The sequence below is a fragment of the Bos mutus genome, chromosome X (assembly GCF_027580195.1).
Source record: "Bos mutus isolate GX-2022 chromosome X, NWIPB_WYAK_1.1, whole genome shotgun sequence".
Lineage (NCBI taxonomy): Eukaryota > Metazoa > Chordata > Mammalia > Artiodactyla > Bovidae > Bos > Bos mutus.
The window spans coordinates 85,540,290-85,561,539 of record NC_091646.1 but is presented as its reverse complement, the minus strand read 5'-3'; the positions used below and the strand labels follow the sequence as shown (position 1 = coordinate 85,561,539).

General features: G+C 39.7%; 1 protein-coding gene across 1 annotated transcript; it reads left to right on the top strand.

The window, feature by feature from the left end:
- Positions 1-6,393: 6,393 nt before the first annotated feature.
- Positions 6,394-9,528, top strand: LOC102271124 (zinc finger X-linked protein ZXDB). The gene is given in 6 exon segments (XM_005890999.2): positions 6,394-8,508; positions 8,511-8,563; positions 8,565-8,632; positions 8,634-8,681; positions 8,683-8,755; positions 8,757-9,528. Coding segments are annotated over 6 exon segments (2,436 nt in total). The 5' UTR covers positions 6,394-6,497; the 3' UTR covers positions 8,940-9,528.
- Positions 9,529-21,250: the final 11,722 nt, after the last annotated feature.

Below are 21,250 nucleotides of genomic sequence, written 5' to 3'. Positions count from 1 at the left end.
AGGGTGTATAAATTCGAACCCCAAACAACAAAGTAAATGACAATGGGATCATACTTATCAATAATCACCTTAAACATAAATGGGTTGAATACCCCAACCAAAAGACAATGACTGGTTGAATGGATACAAAAACAAGACCCCTATATATGCAGTCTAAAAGAGACCCACCTCAAAACAAGGGACACATACAGACTGAAAATGAAGGGCTGGAAAGAGATATTTCATGCGAATGGAGAGCAAAAGAAAGTAGGTGTAGCAATACTCATATCAGATAAAATAGACTTTAAAATAAAGGCTGTGAAAAGGACAAAGAAGGACACTACATAATGATCAAAGGATCAATCCAAGAAGAAGACATAACAATTATCAATATATATGCACCCAACATAGAAGCACTGCAATATGTAAGGCAAATGCTAACAAGTATGAAAGGGGAAATTAACAATAACACAACAATAGTGGGAGACTTTAACACCCCACTCACATCTATGGATAGAACAACTAAACAGAAAATTAACAAGAAAAGACAACCTTTAATTGATACAATGGACCAGTTGGACCTAATTGATATCTATAGGACATTTCACCCCCAAACAATGAATTTCAACTTTTTCTCAATTGCACACGGAACCTTCTCCAGGATAGATCACATCCTGGGCCATAAATCTAACCTTGGAAATTCAACAAATTTAAAATCATTCCAAGCATCTTTTCTGATTACAATGTGGTAAGATTAGATGTCAACTACAGGAAAAAAAAAAAAGGGAGGTGGGAGGGGGGTTCAGGATTGGGAACACGTGTACACCCGTGGCGGATTCATGTTGATGTATGGCAAAACAAATACAATATTGTAAAGTAATTAGCATCTAATTAAAATAAATAAATTTAATAAAAAAATACAAACATATGGAGGCTAAATACCCCGCTTCAAAACAACCAACAAATCACAGAAGAAATCAAAAAAGAAATCAAAATATGCATAGAAACAAATGAAAATGAAAACACAACAACCCCAAACCTATGGGATTCAGTAAAAGTGGTACTAAGGAGAAGATTCATAGCAACACAAGCTTACCTTAAGAAACAAGAGAAAAATCAAATAAATAACCTAACTCTACACATAAAGCAATGAGGAAAAGAAGAAATGAAAAACCCCAGGGTTAGTAGAAGGAAATAAATCTTAAAAATTAGGGCAGAAATGAAAAAGAAACAAAGGAGGCCATAGCAAAAATCAACAAAGCTAAAAGCTGGTTCTTTGAGAAGATAAATAAAATAGACAAACCATTATACAGACTCATCAAGAAAAAAATTGAGAAGAATCAAATCAACAAAATTAGAAATAAAATGGAGAAATCACAACAGACAACACAGAAATACAAAGGATCATAAGAGACTACTATCATCAAAGATAGGCAAATAAAATGGACAACTTGGAAGAAATGGACAAATTCTTAGAAAAGTATGACTTTCCAAAACTGAACCAGGAAGAAATAGAAAATCTTAACAGACCCAGTACAAGCATGTAAATTGAAACTGTAATCAGAAATCTTCCAACAAACAAAAGCCCAGGACCAGATGGCTTCATAGATGGATTCTACCAAAAATTTAGAGAAGAGATAACACATATCCTACTCAAACTCTTTCAGAAAATTTCAGAGGAAGGTAAACTGCCAAACTCATTGTATGAGGCCACCGTCACCCTAATAACAAAATCAGAAAAAGATGCCACAGAAAAGCAAACTACAGGCCAATATCACTGATGAACATAGATGCAGAAATCCTGAACAAAATTCTAGCAAAAAGAATCAAACAAAATATGAAAAAGATCATACCTCAAGATCAAGTGGGCTTTATCCCAGGGATGCAAGGATTCTTTAATATTTGCAAATCAATCAATGTTATACACCACAAATTGAGAGATAAAAACCATATGATATTCTCAATAGATGCAGAGAAAGCCTTTGACATAATTCAACATCCATTTATGATAAACCCCCCCCCCCAGAAAGCAGGCATAGAAGGAACATACCTCAACATAATACAAGCCATATATGATAAACCCACAGGAAACATTATTTCTTAATGGTGAAATATTGAAAGCATTTCCCCTAAAAACAGGAGCAAGGCAAGGGTGCACACTCTCACCACTACTATTCAACATAGTTTTGGAAGTCTTAACCACAGCAGTCAGAGAATAAAAAGAAATAAAAGGAATCCAGACTGGAAAAGAAGAAGTAAAACTCTCACTGTTTGCAGATGATATGATCCTCTACATAGAAAACCCTAAAGACTCCACCAGAATATTACTAGAGCTAATTAATGAATATGGTAATATTGCAGGATATAAAATTAACACACAGAAATCCCTTGCATTCCTATACACTAACAGTTAGAAAATAGAAAGAGAAATGCACAGATATCATGTAATTAATCAAAAGGTGGTTTGCTTAATAAATATTTAACTGTGAAAAAAAAAAAAAAGAGAAATTAAGGAAACAATTCCACTCACCATTGCAACAAAAAGCATAATATACTTAGGAATAAATCTACCTCAAGAAACAAAAAAGCTATATATAGAAAACGATAAAAAACTGATGAAAGAAATCAAAGAGGACACAAATAGATGGAGAAATATACCATGTTCATATATTGGAAGAATCAATCTAGTGAAAATGAGTATCTACCCAAGGCAATCTATAGATTCAATGCAATCCCTATTAACCTACCAATGATATTTTTCAGAGAACTAGAACAAATAACTTCACAATTTGTAGGGAAATAGAAAACACCTCTAATAGCCAAAGCAGTCTTGAGAACTAATAATGGAACTGGAGGAATCAACCTGCCTGACTTCAGGCTCTACTACAAAGCTACAGTCATCAAGACAGTATGGTACTGGCACAAAGACAGAAATATGGATCAATGGAACAAAATAGAAAGCCAAGAGATAAATCCACACACCTATGGACACCTTATCTTTGACAAAGGAGGCAAGAATATACAATGGAGAAAAGACAATCTCTTTAACAAGTGGTGCTGGGAAATCTGGTCAACCACTTGTAAAAGAATGAAGCTAGAACACTTTCTAACACCATACGCAAAAATAAACTCAAAATGGATTAAAGATCTAAACATAAGACCAGAAACTATAAAACTGCTAGAGGACAACGTAGGCAAAACACTCTCTGACATACATCACAGCAGGATCCTCTATGACCCACCTCCCAGAATAATGGAAATAAAAGCAAAAATAAACAAATGGGACCTAATTAAACTTAAAAGCTTTTGTGCAATGAAGGAAACTATAAGCAGGGTGAAAAGACAGCCTTCAGAATGGTAGAAAATAATAGTAAATGAAGCGACTGACAAAGAATTAATGTCAAAAATATGGAAGTACTCCTGCAGCTCAATTCCAGAAAAATAAATGACCCAGTCAAAAAGTGGGCCAAAGAACTAAATAGACATTTCTCTAAAGAAGACATACAGATGGCTAACAAACACATGAAAAGCTGTTCAACATCACTCATTATCAGAGACATGCAAATCAAAACCACAATGAGGTACCATCTCACACCGGTCAGAATGGGTGCTATCAAAAAGTCTACAAACAATAAATGCTGGAGAGGGTGCAGAGAAAAGGGAACCCTCTTACACTGTTGGTGGGAATGAAAACTAGTACAGCCACTCTGGAGAATAGTGTGGAGATTCTCTAAAAAACTGGAAATAGAACTGCCATAAGACCCAGGAATCCCACTGCTGGGCATACACACCAAGGAAACCAGAATTGAAAGAGACATGTGTACCCCATTGTTCATCACAGCACTGTTTACAATGACAAGGACATGGAAGCGACCTAGATGTCCATCAGCAGATGAATGGATAAGAAAGTCGTAGTACATATACACAATGGAATATTACTCAGCTATTAAAAAGAATACATTTGAAACAGTTCTAATGAGGTGGGTGAAACTGGAGCCTATTATACAGACTGAAGTAAGTCAGAAAGAAAAACACCAATACAGTACATTAATGCATATATATGGAATTTAGAAAGATAGTAACGATGACTCTACATGCGAGACAGCAAAAGAGACATAGATGTAAAGAATGGACTTTTGGACTCTATGGGAGAAGGCGAGGGTGAGATGATTTGAGAGAACAACATTAAAACATGTTTATTATCATATGTGAAATAGATCACCAGTCCAGGTTCGATGCATGAGACAGGGTGCTAGGGCTGGTGCACTGGGATAACCCTGGGGAGGAAGGTGGGAGGGGGGTTCAGGATGGGGAACACATATATACCCATGGCTGATTCATGTCAAATATATGGCAAAACCCACTACAATATTGTGAAGTAATTAGTTTCCAATTAAAATAAATTAATTTTAAAATGCAACACATCTAAAAAAAAAAACAAACAAACAGAGACATTATTTTGCCAACAGAGGTCTTTCTGGTCAAAGCTATGGTTTTTCCTGTTGTCATGTATGGACATGAGAGTTTGAATATTAGGAAAGCTGAGTGCTGAAGAATTGATGCTTTTGAACTGTGGTGTTGGAGAAGACTCTTGAGAGTCCCTTGGGCTGCAAGGATATCCAACTAGTGCATCCTAAGGGAAATCAGTCCTGAATATTCATCGAAAGGACTGATGTTGAAATTGAAACTCCAATACTTTGGCCACCTAATGCCAAGAACTGACTCGTTTGAAAAGACCCTGATGCTGGTAAAGACTGAAAGTGGGAAGAGAAGTGGACATCAGAGGATGAGAGTGTTGGATGGCATCACCGACTCAATGGACATGAGTTTTTGTAAACTCTGGGAGTTGGCGATGGACAGGGAGGCCTGGCGTGCTGCAGTCCATGGAGTCGAAAAGAGTTGGACATGACTGAGCGACCGAACTGAACTGAACTGTGCCTCAGATTAAAAAAAAAAAAAGTTTCCTCCAAAAATTTAATAGAAAGAAAAATGTGTGATGTAGAAATTTTGATGAGGTTTGAATTGTTGTGGATTAAAAACTTGATCTTTTAATCAAGAGATCAGCAGTTGTCCATTATTAAAAGAGGGGAAAGAAGGGATTATTTAAACTGTCGCTTAGTCACTAAGACACGTCTGACTCTTTTCGGACACCATGGACTGTAGCCGGCAAGGCTCCTCTGACTATGGGACTTCTCAGGTAAGAGTACTGGAGAGGGTTGCCATTTCCTTCTCCAGGGAATCTTCTTGACCCAGGGATGGACCCGCGTCTTCTGCATTGGCCGGCATATTCTTTACCACTGAGCCACCAGGGAAGCCCATTTAAACTATAGGTATCCCATAATATAGTCAGCACTTGAAACCTTTCTCTTGCCAGATAATTCACCCTATATTTATATCAGTTCCCAACTCTGACAAATTGGAGGATCATCATCAACATTGATAAGATCATTAGGCATCACAGGCCAAATCCATTACAGTGAGACTAGGCCACCACACTTAATTGCAAGCAGGCACACCGAGGCTACTGGTCAGGCAAAAGGCATCTGTGCCTTTTTCTCAGGACAGTCCACTACAGTAACTTAGGGTTTAACCTTATCACATTTCACCAATATTGCTGTCCAGAGACCTCCACGTACTGGAGAATCTAGAGTAAGCTGAGGAATGCACTCATCATGCTGTGAGATTGGACATGAAATTTACCATGGTGTACCCAAAGCTGGAAGAGCGAAGAGTTGGTTTAGGTTGTGCACCTTATAGGGAGAACCCAGGAGGAGGTTTGGTCTTCCAGATTTCAATATAAACTACTTCATCCTCCAGGCCTTGCATTTCTAGGCTCAACAGTGCTAATCTGCTTTGACCCCACCTCTTACTCATTATAGTCTCTGCAACAGCAGGACGAAAAATTTAACTATGGGACAAATTTTCCTGAGGACATTGCTCAAGACAGTTCTGAATATGGAAGTTTCCAGGAAAATTTTTAAAAAGACATCCTTTTCCATAGTGTATTCTCTCAGGAATTTTCTGTCACCTATCAATCCAGCCAGCCATCCATCCAATACACAGTGTTTAACACATGGTAAGTGCTAACTACCATGCTTAGCACTGGGAGGGACTGGGGTGTATGTGTTTATTTTGGTACATACCGTGAGGTTCCAGTTTATATTGTCATTTAGTAGATAGATACCTAAGGTAGTCATTTCAGCACTTTTTACTGAAGTGAACTGCCATTTCCCTTGTATCTCTGAAAACCTCCTTGATTTCCTACTAATATTAACAGTGGAACTTGTTTATGTATACGAGGCTCTGCCCCTGGGCGTTTTATTCTGTTCTAGAGACCCTGTACAAGAATATTTAAATCACGGTGGCGTTCAACACGTTTTAATATCTGATAGGGCCTGTTTCTGCGCAGTACATTTTTTTTTTTTTTCCCTTTCAGGAACGTGTTCGGGCCCGCGGCAGGGGGCGGGGTCGCACCTCCTCCGCGGCTCTGGTTCCAGGGGAGCTTCACAGACGAAGAGATGGAAATCCCGAGGCTGCTCCCGGCTCGCGGGATGCGACAAACCGGCGGGGCTGGCAGCCCCGAGGGTGGCGGCCGGATCCGCGGAGGTGCTAACTTGCGGGCCGGTCAGGCCCCGGCGCGCCGCCTCCTGCTGCTCCGTGGCCCTCAAGATGGCGGGCCCGGGCGGCGGCGTGAGGAGGCCAGCGCGGCTTCCTCGTGCCCAGGCCCGGGCCCGAGCCCTTTGGCGCTGAGGCCCGATCACGCTACCGGCTGTGGCAGCGGCGGCGGGAGCGGCGGCGATGACTTCTTCCTGGTGCTGCTGGACCCGGTGGGTGGAGACGTAGAAACCGCGGGCGCTGGCCAGGCCGCAGGGCCCGTGTGGAGGGAGGAGGCCGGGCTGGGCCCAAGGCTCCTGGGGGGCGAAAGCGGCGCGAACCCCGAGGGCCGCCCTGCGCTGGGCCCCAGCTGCCTGTCGGCTATCCCCGCCCCAGTCCCGGCCTTGGCCCCGATCCCCGCTCCAGGCCTGGGCCCTGCCACGGCCTTCGCAGGCACAGTCACCATTCACAACCAAAACCTACTGTTGAGCTTGGAGAATGGCATTCTCACTCTGGCCACGCCCCCACCGCCGGCCTGGGCGCCTGGGGTCGCCCCTGCCCCGCAGCCCAGGGGTCTGGTCGCCCCGCAAGCTGGGATCCCACACACCGCGGAGTCTGGAGATTGTCCCGAGCTGCCGCCCGACCTCCTGCTGGCGGAGCGGGCAGAACCTGCGCCTGCCCCAGCTCACAAGGAGGAGGAGGAGGGCCCGGCGGCTGTTGAGAGCCCCCGCGGGCCGCCAGGCCCAGGCCAGGGCGTGTTGCTGTACCTGTGTCCTGAGGTGCAGTGCGGACAAACCTTTGCAAAGAAGCACCAGCTGAAGGTGCACCTGCTGACACACAGCAGCAGCCAGGGCCAGCGGCCCTTCAAGTGCCCCCTGGGTGGTTGTGGGTGGACCTTCACCACCTCCTACAAGCTCAAGAGGCATCTGCAGTCACACGACAAACTGAGGCCCTTCGGCTGCCCAGCAGAGGGCTGTGGCAAGAGCTTCACCACCGTGTATAACCTCAAAGCACACATGAAGGGCCACGAGCAGGAGAACTCATTCAAATGTGAGGTGTGTGAGGAGACCTTCCCCACACAGGCCAAGCTCAGCGCCCACCAGCGCAGCCACTTCGAGCCTGAGAGGCCCTACCAGTGTGCGTTTTCCGGCTGCAAGAAGACATTTATCACAGTGAGTGCCCTGTTTTCCCATAACCGCGCCCACTTCAGGGAACAGGAACTCTTTTCCTGTTCCTTTCCTGGCTGCAGTAAACAGTATGACAAGGCTTGTAGGCTGAAAATTCACCTTCGGAGCCACACTGGTGAGAGACCGTTCCTTTGTGACTTTGAGGGCTGTGGCTGGAACTTCACTAGCATGTCCAAACTCCTAAGGCACAAACGGAAGCACGACGATGACCGGAGGTTCATGTGCCCGGTGGAAGGGTGTGGGAAATCTTTCACAAGGGCTGAACATCTGAAAGGCCACAGCATAACCCACCTGGGCACGAAGCCTTTTGTGTGCCCGGTGGAAGGTTGCTGTGCCAGGTTCTCTGCTCGCAGTAGTCTCTACATTCACTCCAAGAAACACTTGCAGGATGTGGACACTTGGAAAAGCCGATGCCCAGTCGCCACTTGTAATAAACTCTTCACATCCAAGCACAGCATGAAGACCCACATGGCCAAAAGGCACAACCTGCGCCAGGATCTCTTAGCTCAGCTGGAAGCTGCAAATTCTCTTACACCCAGCAGTGAACTTACCAGCCAGGGGCAGAGTGACCTCAGTGATGCTGAGCTTGTGTCTCTCTTCTCTGATGTGCCTGGTAATAATAGTTCTGCTGCAGTACTGGACACGGCATTGGTGAACTCTGGGATCTTGACTATTGATGTGGCTTCTGTGAACTCAACTCTGGCAGGAAACCTCCCTGCTAATAATAATAATTCCTTAGGGCAGGCAGTGGACCTCAGGCCTTGATGGCCACCAGTGACCTTCCTCAAAGTTTGATACCTCATACTCTTCTTTGGAACGACAGCAGCAGGTTTTCAGCAGGGTCCCTTAGATATGGATGATGTCTCAAGTCTAATGCGGGCCGTTGGCATCTCTGAGCTCTTTGGCTTTGAAAACTCAGTCAAGAGCCCCAAGCTTTGATCCCTAGCAGTAAGCTAACAGTAGACACAGATGCTCTGACTCCTTCAAGCACCCTTTTTAGAAAACAGTGTCTCAGAACTACTGCCACCAACCAAAACGGAATGGAATGTACATCCTGACTCTGACTTCTTTGCACAGGAGGAAGAAACCCAGTTTGGATTCTCCAATCCAGCAGGAAACCATGGGTCTCAGAAAGAAACAGATCTTATCACAGTGACTGGCAGCTCATTTTTGGTATGAACTAAATTCTGTTCATTCCTGCCACATGGCTTACTTTTATTGATGACACTCAATTTTGAGAATATTCTGGACTGAATGCTTAAATACAGTCATTTCTTATAGGTCTGAAGGAGAACAGAGCCCTGGGCTGCAAGTTTGGAGATTTAAATCCTGATCTTGGGTCTGGAACTTGCGGGTTGTGTGACCTTGAACAAGTCACTTATCCTATCTGAGCCTTAATTTCCTTATTTATGAGATGAGGTGGTTTGAATAGATTGTTCATGTGGTCATTTTAGCTCTATTTTCTTGAGTTTGTGCTCTTTCTTGAAAATTTTAGGACCTTTTACAATGATTAACAACTGCATATGCTGCTTATGTAAGGAAAAGTGCACTGAGAGTTAATGATCTGAATGCATAGAACTGGTGTTTAACTTTAAAATTTTAGTGGAAAATTTTTGCAGTGCCAAAATATCTCTAAAATCTAGTGGTAGCGCTTTAAAAAGAAAGCTGAAAGTCTGGGTTAGCTCTTTTTACATTTTTATCTTTCTAGCCTCTTTTTTTTTTTTTTTGATGGAAGGCTGTGTTGGCGAAAGTGCCAAGTGTTTGATATGACTCAGAGTCAGAAATATTGACTTTGTGGTGTTGAAAAAGTGGCCTTAAATAAGTCATTTTCTCTTACTAACCCTTATTTCCCTAGGTGTCATGACTTCATTGTAATTTACACATACCTGATGCATTGTAGACTTCCTTTTCTATCCTATTAGTTAGGTTTGGAGGGAAAATGTTTTGTACTTTGGCATGCTTTAGTGAAATTTTATGACCTTTTCTGCCCTCTCATTCCCTTCTTCAAAGAGAAACAATTAGCATAATTTAACATCATGCTTGTTCAGGCAATGATGTTTAATGCAGGTTAACAAACAGAAAAGGGAATCTCTGTCTCCCACAGATTAAGGAATTTTTACAACACAATTCTGTGAGTTTGCCAACCTGTTCAATAGACCAGGACAGTGTCTTTGCTCTGCCTTCAAAGCTGTCTTGTAGAGTGACGAGAAAGCCTGTGGTTCCAAGAAAATCTGGAAATGGACCAGAGTAAGATTTTCTTCCCTCTGTGCTCCAGAGAGTTCATTGTTTGCCTTCTTCCAGAGTTGGAATGAGAGATTTACTTTGCATTTTGAGTAAATATTATCTGTCTTACCTGAGCATAGAATTTTATAGTTTATGTAGCACTTTCACAACTGTTATATTTGATCCTCACAATATTTTGAGATAATTGTGGCAAAGTTGCAACTATAAGTCTTATTAATATTTACCTAACTCATGTCTGTGTGTGTGTGTGTGTGTCTATGTGTGTGTATGTATGTATGCACATCAACTTTCATTCTACTCTTCAGAGTTTCATGGTAACTTTTGTTTATAACCACTTGTTCTGTTCCACCATAATTGATGTCTGTTATCTTCTGCCAGCTCTGCTCCCTCTCTATTCTCTCACATGTGCACTACATTCCTTGCCATGATCTCTGTTTTTTTGAATTAGGTAAGTTTTTTTCATGGTCACCATCTCTCAACCATTCAGGACATGGCCCATTTTTCAGTCCCAATATTTACTGCAAGTCTGAATTAAGAAATTATTTTCTGGAATTAGAGGTCAGAGTGTTTGTATATGAATCAAATAATAATGGGCATATTTTATGTAAGGTTTTAGTGAGACATGTAGTTTTTTATTTTTCTATTTTTTTTTTTTTTTTTTTTACTGTGTAATTCTGCTAGCAAACACTATTGCTCTGAAGCATTCTAATCCAGTACTGTTTGTATGTACGTTTGTCGATAACAATTACTGTAGCACTTTGGCAGTGCACTTTATAATTTGCCATCTTGAAATGCATCTGTGCTGTCTAATTTTTAAATTGGTTGTACTCATTCAGTGAAAAAGCAAAAAGTATGCATCAATTTGTACTCCAAAGAAATGGTCAGAGTGTAATTGTTTCTAACCGTTTAACAGTTCTCCCTCAGCACTTTCAAAAAATTTAAGCCCATTTTAGAAATGTGTTGTCATCACTTAAGTCCAAGAGGAAGGTCTTAAGCATCTGTTAATATATATAATCATAAAGATATTTTAAAATCCTGTCATTTTGTTTCTTTTATCCCTCATTAAAAATGATCTTAAAATATGCTTTTGTTATATTCTGTTGCATTGTCAAAGGACAGGCTCTATTTTTCTTGAAGATAAAAATCTTGTATTTATTGGCCCACATGATTTCTTTCAGTCAATTTGTTGAAAAGATTTCTCACTCAATACCTTTTTTCCAAGCTGACAGTGAAAATAGCATGAAACTACAGTCAGAAGTATCACTACAAGCATAATGGTTATGTTTTTGTTAGTGTTGGCATAAATTTGCCATTCAGAAGAGAATAGTGGGGTATGATTTAATATTATCTCATTTGCTTTTTGTGCTTTTTCAGTCTTTGATCTATTAAAATTTTGCCAATTGAAATCCTAATAACAAAATACTTTATAGAAAGCTTTGCATCCCCAGGGTGTTCACCATGAGTTGAAATACTTTTATCTTGACATTTTTACCTTGATCTCACTATAGTATTACATAATTGAAAGCCTTGAGTAATAGAAGTGAAACTTGATAGAATATAAGGGTCATTTTTCTCTGGATCAAATACTTCATATTCCTATCCAGGAAAAATAAAAGAAGGGTATTTATGACTATTCCTTGATTCCAGATAAAACATTGATTAATTCCCTGTTTGTGAATATCCATAATCCCTTCATAATTACTGACATCAAACAGATCCACTTGATGATTTGGTAATAAAACCTAATTTGGTTGCAGCTCACTCAAACTATTGATAACAGTGATGATTGAAATATAAGACTGAGCTGAAATTTATGTAATTTATTGGTTCTGAACTAAAGATTTGCTTAACAATTTTTTTATAAAGTGAAATATGTTATGAATATTTAGAGAACAGGTTATCAAGCACTTTGTCAGAACACAACTATATATTAAAAGCAAAACACTTATTACAAATGAATTTTTTATATTTTTCAAATTTAAGTTGATTTGGTAACATTAAAAGCTTATTGTATATTTCATGCTAATTTACTGCCCATATACAAAATACAAGATAGAAGAGTATTAGAGAGTCAGATAAGAGGAATAAAATGTGAGCTACTTCTTAATTTTGGAGAGGAAATGCAAATTTACATTAAATATTTCATATCAGAACAATATCAGCAAGTGTGTTTTCAGACATTAAATTAATGGCTTGGAGGAAAGGAGGAGCAATGGCTATGCTTTAATGTATGGTTAGATTTAATTACATAGATAAGAAAATAGATAAATTCCAGTCAGGAAAAAAAAGCACAAGAAAAGAATTTGAAATGCAATTGGCCACAAAACACTTGGAAAGACAACTAGCTCAAATGCAGGATGCATGTTTGATAAGTGCTAGGTCTTAGGATTAGACTGCAAATATGGAACCAATCTCTGAAGAACTATGAAAACCAGTCACACTGGATAGGACTTTATTCTGGACATGTTTAAGAGTCAGTGAAAATATTAATGTTTAAGAAGAGAAGTTAAATGATGAATATATAGAAAGTTTAATATAGTAGACATGTACAATGTGAATTTGGTTAGGGGAAATAGGAAAATCATTTAGGACTCTAACAATTTCAGGGTTCTGTGATGAAGGCTTGGACTGGAGTTGTGGCAGAAAAGGACAGATTGGAGATGTTTCTAAATTGGAGAAACATATAACTTGGTGACTCACTGAATATATGAGACATCTATGAGAGAACAGAAGATCAGAAATGATGCTTTAAGGATTTTTTGAAAACTAAAACTTACATTTCATTAACATAAAATGTTGGGTAGTGACTGTTTTCAGGAATATATACTGAAACAAAATTAATTTAGGGCATGTTTAATTTATTGAGAAGTGAAGAATCAGTTAAACCCTGAATAAACTATACATATTGTGGGTTATACACACGATTAGACAGGGGCCATTTCATATCTCTTGGCTCCTTCATATAGTCTCAGATTTACATTCAATGTCTGTACTCTGGTTTGCCTTTGAGTATTAATATCTGCAGTCGTCTTCAACCTCATACAACACCCTCCCACAATACTCTGCATCAAAATGTGCTATATTACCTTGTCTGACAATTTTTTGTTACAATACTCTTCCCTACAATGGATATTCAACAGATGTTTTATGTAGTACTTAGTAATATAATAAATCAATTCTCCAGAATTGAGAGATGCTGTGTAGTCATTACTTTCAATAGTTCCTCAATATAAACTCTGCTAGATTGAATTTTACCTATATTTTTCTCATAGTAGAACAGATAGGACCAGAATTGTCCAAAACTAACTTCCATGTGATCCTTGGGGCTCCTTATTCATGATTCCCTCTGTGACTAACAATGTGGTGTAGGAACTAAGTCACAGGGATCACATCCTCTCTTATTTATATATCCTAGCATTTCCCCCTTTTTTTTTTTTTTTTTTTTTGGTTACCTTTACCAATAATGGTGATAACTCAGATGGAATGGAGTCCAAAGAAAAAGTGAGAGAATGAAAAAGTAGCATAAATAATTACATAGCAATTATATTTTGTTTGATGGTGAATTTTGTCATCTGATGTTCTGTCATCAACAGAACACTTCATCTCATTCTGATTTTCTGCTAACATTTCAGTCAGTTCAGTTCAGTCGCTCAGTCGTGTCTGACTCTTTGTGACCCCGTCGACTGCAGCATGCCAGGTTTCCCTGTCCACCACCAAGTCCTGGAGCTTGCTCAAATTCATATCCATCGAGTTGGTGATCCCATTCAACTATCTCATCCTCTGTCGTCCCCTTCTCCTGCCTTCAGTCTTTCCCAGCATCAGGGTCTTTTCTAAGGAGTCAGGTCTCCACATCAGGTGGGCAAAGTATTGGAGCTTCAGCTTCAGCATCAGTCCTTCCAATGAACATTCAGGGCTGATTTCCTTTTCGATTGACTGGCTTGATCTCCTTGCAGTCGAAGGGACTCTCGAGTCTTCGCCAACACCACAGTTCAAAAGCATCAATTCTTTGGCACTCAGCTTGCTTAATATTCAAACACTCACATCCATACATGACTACTGGAAAAACCATAGCTTTGAGTAGATGGACCTTTGTTGGCAAAGTAATGTCTCTGCTTTTTAATATGCTGTCTAGGTTAGTCATAGCTTTTCTTCCAAGGAGCAAGCATCTTAATTTCATGGCTGCAGTCACCCTCTGCAGTGATTTTGGAGCCCAAGAAAATAAAGTCTGTCACTGTGTCCATTGTTTCCTCCATCTATTTGCCATGAAATGATGGTACTGAATGCCATGATCTTAGTTTTTGGAATGTTGAGTTTTAAGCAAGCTTTTTCACTTTCCTCTTTCCCTTTCATCAAGTGTCTCTTTAGTTCCTATTCACTCTCTGCCATAAGGGTGGTGTCATCTGCATATCTGAGGTTATTGATATTTCTCCTGGAAATCCTGATTCCAGTTTGTACTTCATCTAGCCTGGCATTTCACATGATGTACTCTGCACATAAGTTAAATAAACAGGGTGACAATATACAGCTTTGATGTACTCCTTTCCCAATTTGGAACCAGTCTGTTGTTTCATATCCAGTTTTAATTGTTGTTTCTTGACCTGCATGCAGATTTCTCAGGAGGTAGTCAGGTGGTCTGGTATTCCCATCTCTTAAAGAATTTTCCACAGTTTGTTGTGATCCACACATTTAAAGGTTTTGGTGTATGTCCAACTCTTTGTGACTCCATGGACTATACAGTCCATGAAATTCTCCAGGCCAGAATACTGGAGTGGGTAGCCTTTTCCTTCTCCAGGGGATCTTCCCAACCCAGGGAGTTTTGGTCTGGAAGATCCCCTGGAGAAGGGAACGGCAATCCACTCCAGTATTCTTGCCTGGAGAATTCTATGGACAGACCATGGGGTCACAAAGAGTTGGACACAACTGAGTGACTAACACTTTCATCTTTGTCATAGCTTTTCTTCCAAGAAGCAAAGACCTGAAAAAAACACTTGGTCTACAGAAAACCATTCACTATTTTAAACAAAGCAAGACAGTGATTTTAAGAGCACTAAGAAAGTGTGAATCCCTTAGGAAGATCTCTTACTGTTATCAGCTTTTTAAGAAATGGATAATTACTGAGTGCTTACTCTGTGTGAGACACTATAAAGTTTAAAACAAAAGCTTGCATGCATGCTAAGTTGCTTCAGTTGTGTCTGACTTTGTGAACCTATGGACTGTAGCCTGCCAGGTTCCTCTATCCATGGGATTCTCTAGGCAAGAATACTGGAGTGGGTTGCCATGTTGTCCTCCAGGGGATCTTCCTAACCCATGGACTGAACTTGTGTCTCTTACATCTCTTGCATTGGCAGGTGGGTTCTTTAACAATTCATTCAAACAAACATTTTTGAGCACATATTTGACAATCTGTTCTTATGCTCACAGACATTATTATATAAGTAAAGAAAACTCAAGCAATGAAAAATAATATATAGTCAAGTTCTAAATGGTTATAGTTTAGAATGATAAAGATTTAAATAGCAGCTGTCATTCTTAGAGTATGGAGTAAAAATTGTGATAAGAAAAATTCAATACACAAATTATCAAAGGTACTTCAAAAAATTGTAAGAATCTAAACTTTAATTTGGCATACAGCAATTAGATTAAACTATCCTAAATTAAAATTTAAACAAAATTTTGAGTGGTACTTAAATAATTATAAGGAATCCTTTGGCAAATACATTTTAAATTATGCTTTATTTTTATTTATTCTATACTGGAATCCTGAATGTAGTATTATATATGAAAGTGATCTTCTGGAAATCATATAAAATAAATGTCATTTTCAAAGCAAAAACTATAGATAATAGTACTAAGATAAGTAAAATTTTTTTTTTTTTAGAGTAGAATTATTTTATTTTATTTTTATTTATTTTATTTTATTTTATTTTTTGGTAGGAGGAGCACAACTGCATTTATTTATTTATTTATTTAAATTTTATTTTATTTTTAAACTTTACAATATTGTATTAGTTTTGCCAAATATCGAAATGAATCCGCCACAGGTATACCTGTGTTCCCCATCCTGAACCCTCCTCCCTCCTCCCTCCCCATGCCCTCCCTCTGGGTCGTCCCAGTGCACCAGCCCCAAGCATCCAGTATCGTGCATCGAATCTGGACTGGCGACTCATTTCATACATGATATTATACATGTTTCAATGCCATTCTCCCAAATCTCCCCACCCTCTCCCTCTCCCACAGAGTCCATAAGACTGATCTATACATCAGTGTCTCTTTTGCTGTCTCGTACAGGGTTATTGTTACCATCTTTCTAAATTCCATATATATGCGTTAGTATACTGTATTGGTGTTTTTCTTTCTGGCTTACTTCACTCTGTATAATAGGTTCCAGTTTCATAACACAGTTGGAAAGGGGAACAAAGTCCACCGTAGCAAAACACGACTCTCTTTAGTGGCAAGCAGCACTGTGTTTCCGAGATGAAAAACAATTACAAATGGTAGCAAAAACAAAGACATTTCAGCTCTAGGCACTCTCCCTTTGGAATGAAGCCCCAAAATTGTTAATCTTTAGCAGGCTCTATTTACCTTTCTTGTTTACCTGATACAATGGAGGGATAACTGTGGTATGAAACAACATTATGCTGGATGTGGAAGAAGGAAGCTGGCTACCTATCTGTTTGTGGGGAATTAGCCAAAACAGAGAGCTGAAGTGGAAATTCCTCAGGCAATGACTCAGTGAATAGAGTAAAAGTTCATTCCAGGATAGTTCCAATTTTAGATTGTGTACTGATAGATATTTTTTCCTCTTGATTCATATTGGAATTAATTAATACTAAATATAGCATTTGGTGTTTCTAAGGAAATGCAACATTTTTTTCTCCCTTAAAGTCACCTTATGTTCCTGTGCTCCTTGGAGTTTATGATTATTACTTTATTGTTAATTATCAATAATATAAATAAGAACTGTTATCAGATGCCATGACATACTAATAGAACAAAGGGGATGTCATATTTGTTATTTTTGCCTCACTTACCAGAAGGTTGATTAAGTAAAACTTGTTTTTCTATGTTTTTTCCTTTGAAGATTCACTTTCCCAAGGCTATGTCATTGTTTATGTACTTAGAAAGCAATAGGTCTTTGGAGCATTGTTAAAATATTAATGTCTTTGCAATTATAACCTTAGTAATTTGGCTACCTTGAAAATGGAGAAACCTAGGCCAGATGTAAAACTATTTCCCTGGCGAGGGCATATGGAAAGGAATGAAGGAAAAATTCATTGGGAAAAACAGAAATTCCTTTCTGTTATTAAATCAGACTTTGTTTTATCAATCCTTGTGATTAATCTTGTATATTTTACCACATATCATAGTCTACATTCAGAAGACTCTATATACAGTATTGAGTCTTTCTTAAAATAAGACTTTAAAAATTTGCTGACTTTTAATATATTTAACTTTTATTGAATTATAATTGGCATACAATATAATGTTAGTTTCAAGTGTACAACATAGGTATTTAGCATTTTTTTTTTTTTTTTTTACTTTTAATTAGTTCAGTTCAGTTCAGTCGCTCATCTTATCTGACTCTTTGTGACCCCATGAACCGTGGCATGCCAGGCCTCCCTGGACATCACCAACTCCCGGAGTCCACCCAAACCCATGTGCATTTAGTCGGTGATGCCATCTTACCATCTCATCCTCTATTGTCCCCTTCTCCTCCTGCCCTTGACCGTTACCAGCATCAAGGTCTTTTCAAATGAGTCAGCTCTTCGCATGAGGTGGCCAAAGTATTGGAGTTTCAGCTTCAACATCAGTCCTACCAATGAACACCCAGGACTGATCTCCTTTAGGATGGACTGGTTGGATCTCCTTGCAGTCCAAGGGACTCTCAAGAGTCTTCTCCAACACCACAGTTCAAAAGCATCAATTCTTCAGCGCTCAGCTTTCTTCACAGTCCAACTCTCACATCCATACATGACCACTGGAAAAACCATAGCCTTGACTAGACAGACCTTTGTTGAAAAAGTAATGTCTCTACTTTTTAATATGCTGTCTAGGTTGGTCATAACTTTCCTTCCAAGGAGCAAGCATCTGTTAATTTCATGGCTGCAATCACAATCTGCAGTGATTTTGGAGCCAAGGAAAATAAAGTCAGCTACTGTTTTCACTGTTTCCCCGTCTATTTCCCATGAAGTGATGGGAACAGATGCCGTGGTCTTTGTTTTCTGAATGTTGAGCTTTAAGCCAACTTTTTCACTCTCCTCTTTCACTTTTCATCAAGAGGCTCTTTAGTTCTTCTTCACTTTCTGCCATAAGGGTGGTGTTACCTGCATATCTGAGGTTATTGATATTTCTCCCAGCAATCTTGATTCCAGCTTGTGCTTCCTCCAGCCCAGCTTTTCTCATGATGTACTCTGCATATAAGTTAAATTAGCAGAGTGACAATATACAGCCTTGATGTACTCCTTTTCCTATTTGGAACCAGTCTGTTCCATGTCCAGTTCTAACTGTTGCTTCCTGACCTGCATATAGGTTTCTCAAGAGGCAGGTCAGGTGATCTGGTATTCCCATCTCTTTCAGAATTTTCCACAGTTTATTGTGATCCACACAGTCAGAGGCTTTGGCATAGTCCATAAAGCAGAAATAGATGTTTTTATGGAACTCTCTTGCTTTTTCCATGATCCAGCGGATGTTGGCAATTTGATCTCTGGTTCCTCTGCCTTTTCTAAAACCAGCTTGAACATCTGGAAGTTCACGGTTCATGTATTGCTGAAGCCTGGCTTGGAGAATTTTAAGCTTTATTTTACTACCGTGTGAATTGAGTGCAAGTGTGTGGTAGTTTGAGCATTCTTTGGCATTGCCTTTCTTTGGGATTGGAATGAAAACGGACCTTTTCCAGTCCTGTGGCCACTGCTGAGTTTTCCAAATTTGCTGGCATATTGAGTGCAGCACTTTCACAGCATCATCTTTCAGGATTTGAAATAGCTCAACTGGAATTCCATCACGTCCACTAGCTTTGTTCGTATTGATGCTTCCTAAGGCCCACTTGACTTCACATTCCAGGATGTCTGGCTTTAGGTGAGTGATCACACCATCGTGATTATCTGGGTTGTGAAGATCTTTTTTGTACAGTTCTTTTGTGTATTCTTGCCACCTCTTCTTAATATCTTCTGCTTCTATTAGGTCCCTAACATTTCTGTCTTTATTGAGCCCATCTTTGCATGAAATGTTCCTTTGGTATCTCTAATTTTCTTGAAGAGATCTTTGCTGCTAAGTTGCTTCAGTCGTGTCCGACTCTGTGCAACCCCATAGATGGCAGCCCACCAGGCTCCCCCATCCTTGGGATTCTCTAGGCAAGAATACTGGAGTGGGTTGCCATTTCCTTCTCCAATGGATGAAAGTGAAAATTGAAAGTGAAGTCGCTCAGTCGTGTCCGACTCTTAGCGACCCCATGGACTGAAGCCTACCAGGCTCCTCCGTCCATGCGATTTTCCAGGCAAGAGTACTGGAGTGGGGTGCCATAGTCTTTCCCATTCTACTGTTTTCCTCTCTTTCTTTGCATTAATCACTGAGGAAGGCTTTCTTGTCTCTCCTTGCTATTCTTTGGAACTCTGCATTCAAATGGTATATCTTTTCTTTTCTCCTTTGCTTTTCACTTCCCTTGTTTCCACAGCTATTTTTAAGGCCTCCTCAGACAGCTGTTTTGCTTTTTTGTATTTGTATTTCTTGGGGATGGTCTTGATTCCTGTCTCCTGTACAATGTCATGAACCTCCATCCATAGTTCATCATTTTCTTTTTAATTTAATTTATTTGAAGTATACTTAATTTTATTGAAGTATAATTGCTTTGCAATCATATTATAAAATTATATTTATATAAATTTTTTATTATAAAATTAATTTAATTTAATTTTATTGAAGTATAATTGCTTTGCAAAATTTTGTTGTTTTCTGTCAAACCTCAGCATGAGTCAACCGTAGGTATACATATATAATTTCCATTTTGAACCTCTGTTCCATCTCCCTCCCCAACCCACCCTCTAGATTGATACAGAAACCCTGTTTGAGTTTCCTGAGCCATACAGCAAATTCCAGTTGGCTATCTATTTTACATATGATAATGTAAGTATGCAGATGACACCACCCTTATAGCAGAAAGTGAAGAGGAACTAAAAAGCCTCTTGATGAAAGTGAAAGTGGAGAGTGAAAAAGTTGGCTTAAAACTCAACATTCAGAAAACAAAGATCTTGGCATCTGGTCCTATCACTTCATGGGAAATAGATGGGGAAACAGTGGAAACAGTGTCAGGCTTTGTTTTTTTCGGCTCCAAAATCACTGCGGATGGTGATTGCAGCCATGAAATTAAAAGATGCATACTCCTTGGAAAGAAAGTTATGACCGACCTAGATAGCATATTAAAAAGCAGAGACATTACTTTTTCAACAAAGGTCCATCTAGTCAAGGCTATGGTTTTTCCAGTGGTCATGTATGAGTGTGAGAGTTGGACTGTGAAGAAAGCTGAGAGCCAAAGAATTGATGCTTTTGAACTGTGGTGTTGGAGCAGACTCTTGAGAGTCCCTTGGACTGCAAGGAGATCCAACCAGTCCATCCTAAAGGAGATCAGTCCTGGGTGTTCATTGGTAGGACTGATGCTGAAGCTGAAACTCCAGTATTTTGGCCACCTCACGCGAAGAGTTGACTCATTGGAAAAGACTCTGATGCTGGGAGGGATTGAGGGCAGGAGGAGAAGGGGACGACAGAGGATGAGATGGCTGGATGGCATCACCGACTCGATGGACGTGAGTTTGAGTAAACTCCAGGAGTTGGTGATGCACAGGGAGGCCTGGCGTGCTGTGATTCATGGGGTCGCAAAAAGTCGGACACGACTGAGCGACTGAACTGAACTGAATGTAAGTTTCCATGTTACTCTTTCCATACATCTCACCCTTTCCTCCCCTCTCCCCATGTCCATAAGTCTATTCTCTATGACTGTCACTCCACTGCTGCCCTGTAAATAAGTTCTTTAGTACCATTCTTCTAGATTCTGTATATATGTGGTAGAATACAATATTTATCTATCTCTTTCTCACTTCACTCTGTATAATATGTTCTAGGTTCACCCACCTCATCAGAACCGATTTAAATGCATTCCTTTTTATGGCGGAGTAATATTCCATTGTGTATATGTATCACAACTTCTGTATCCATTCATCTGTTGATGGATATCTAGGTTGCTTCCATGTTCTAGC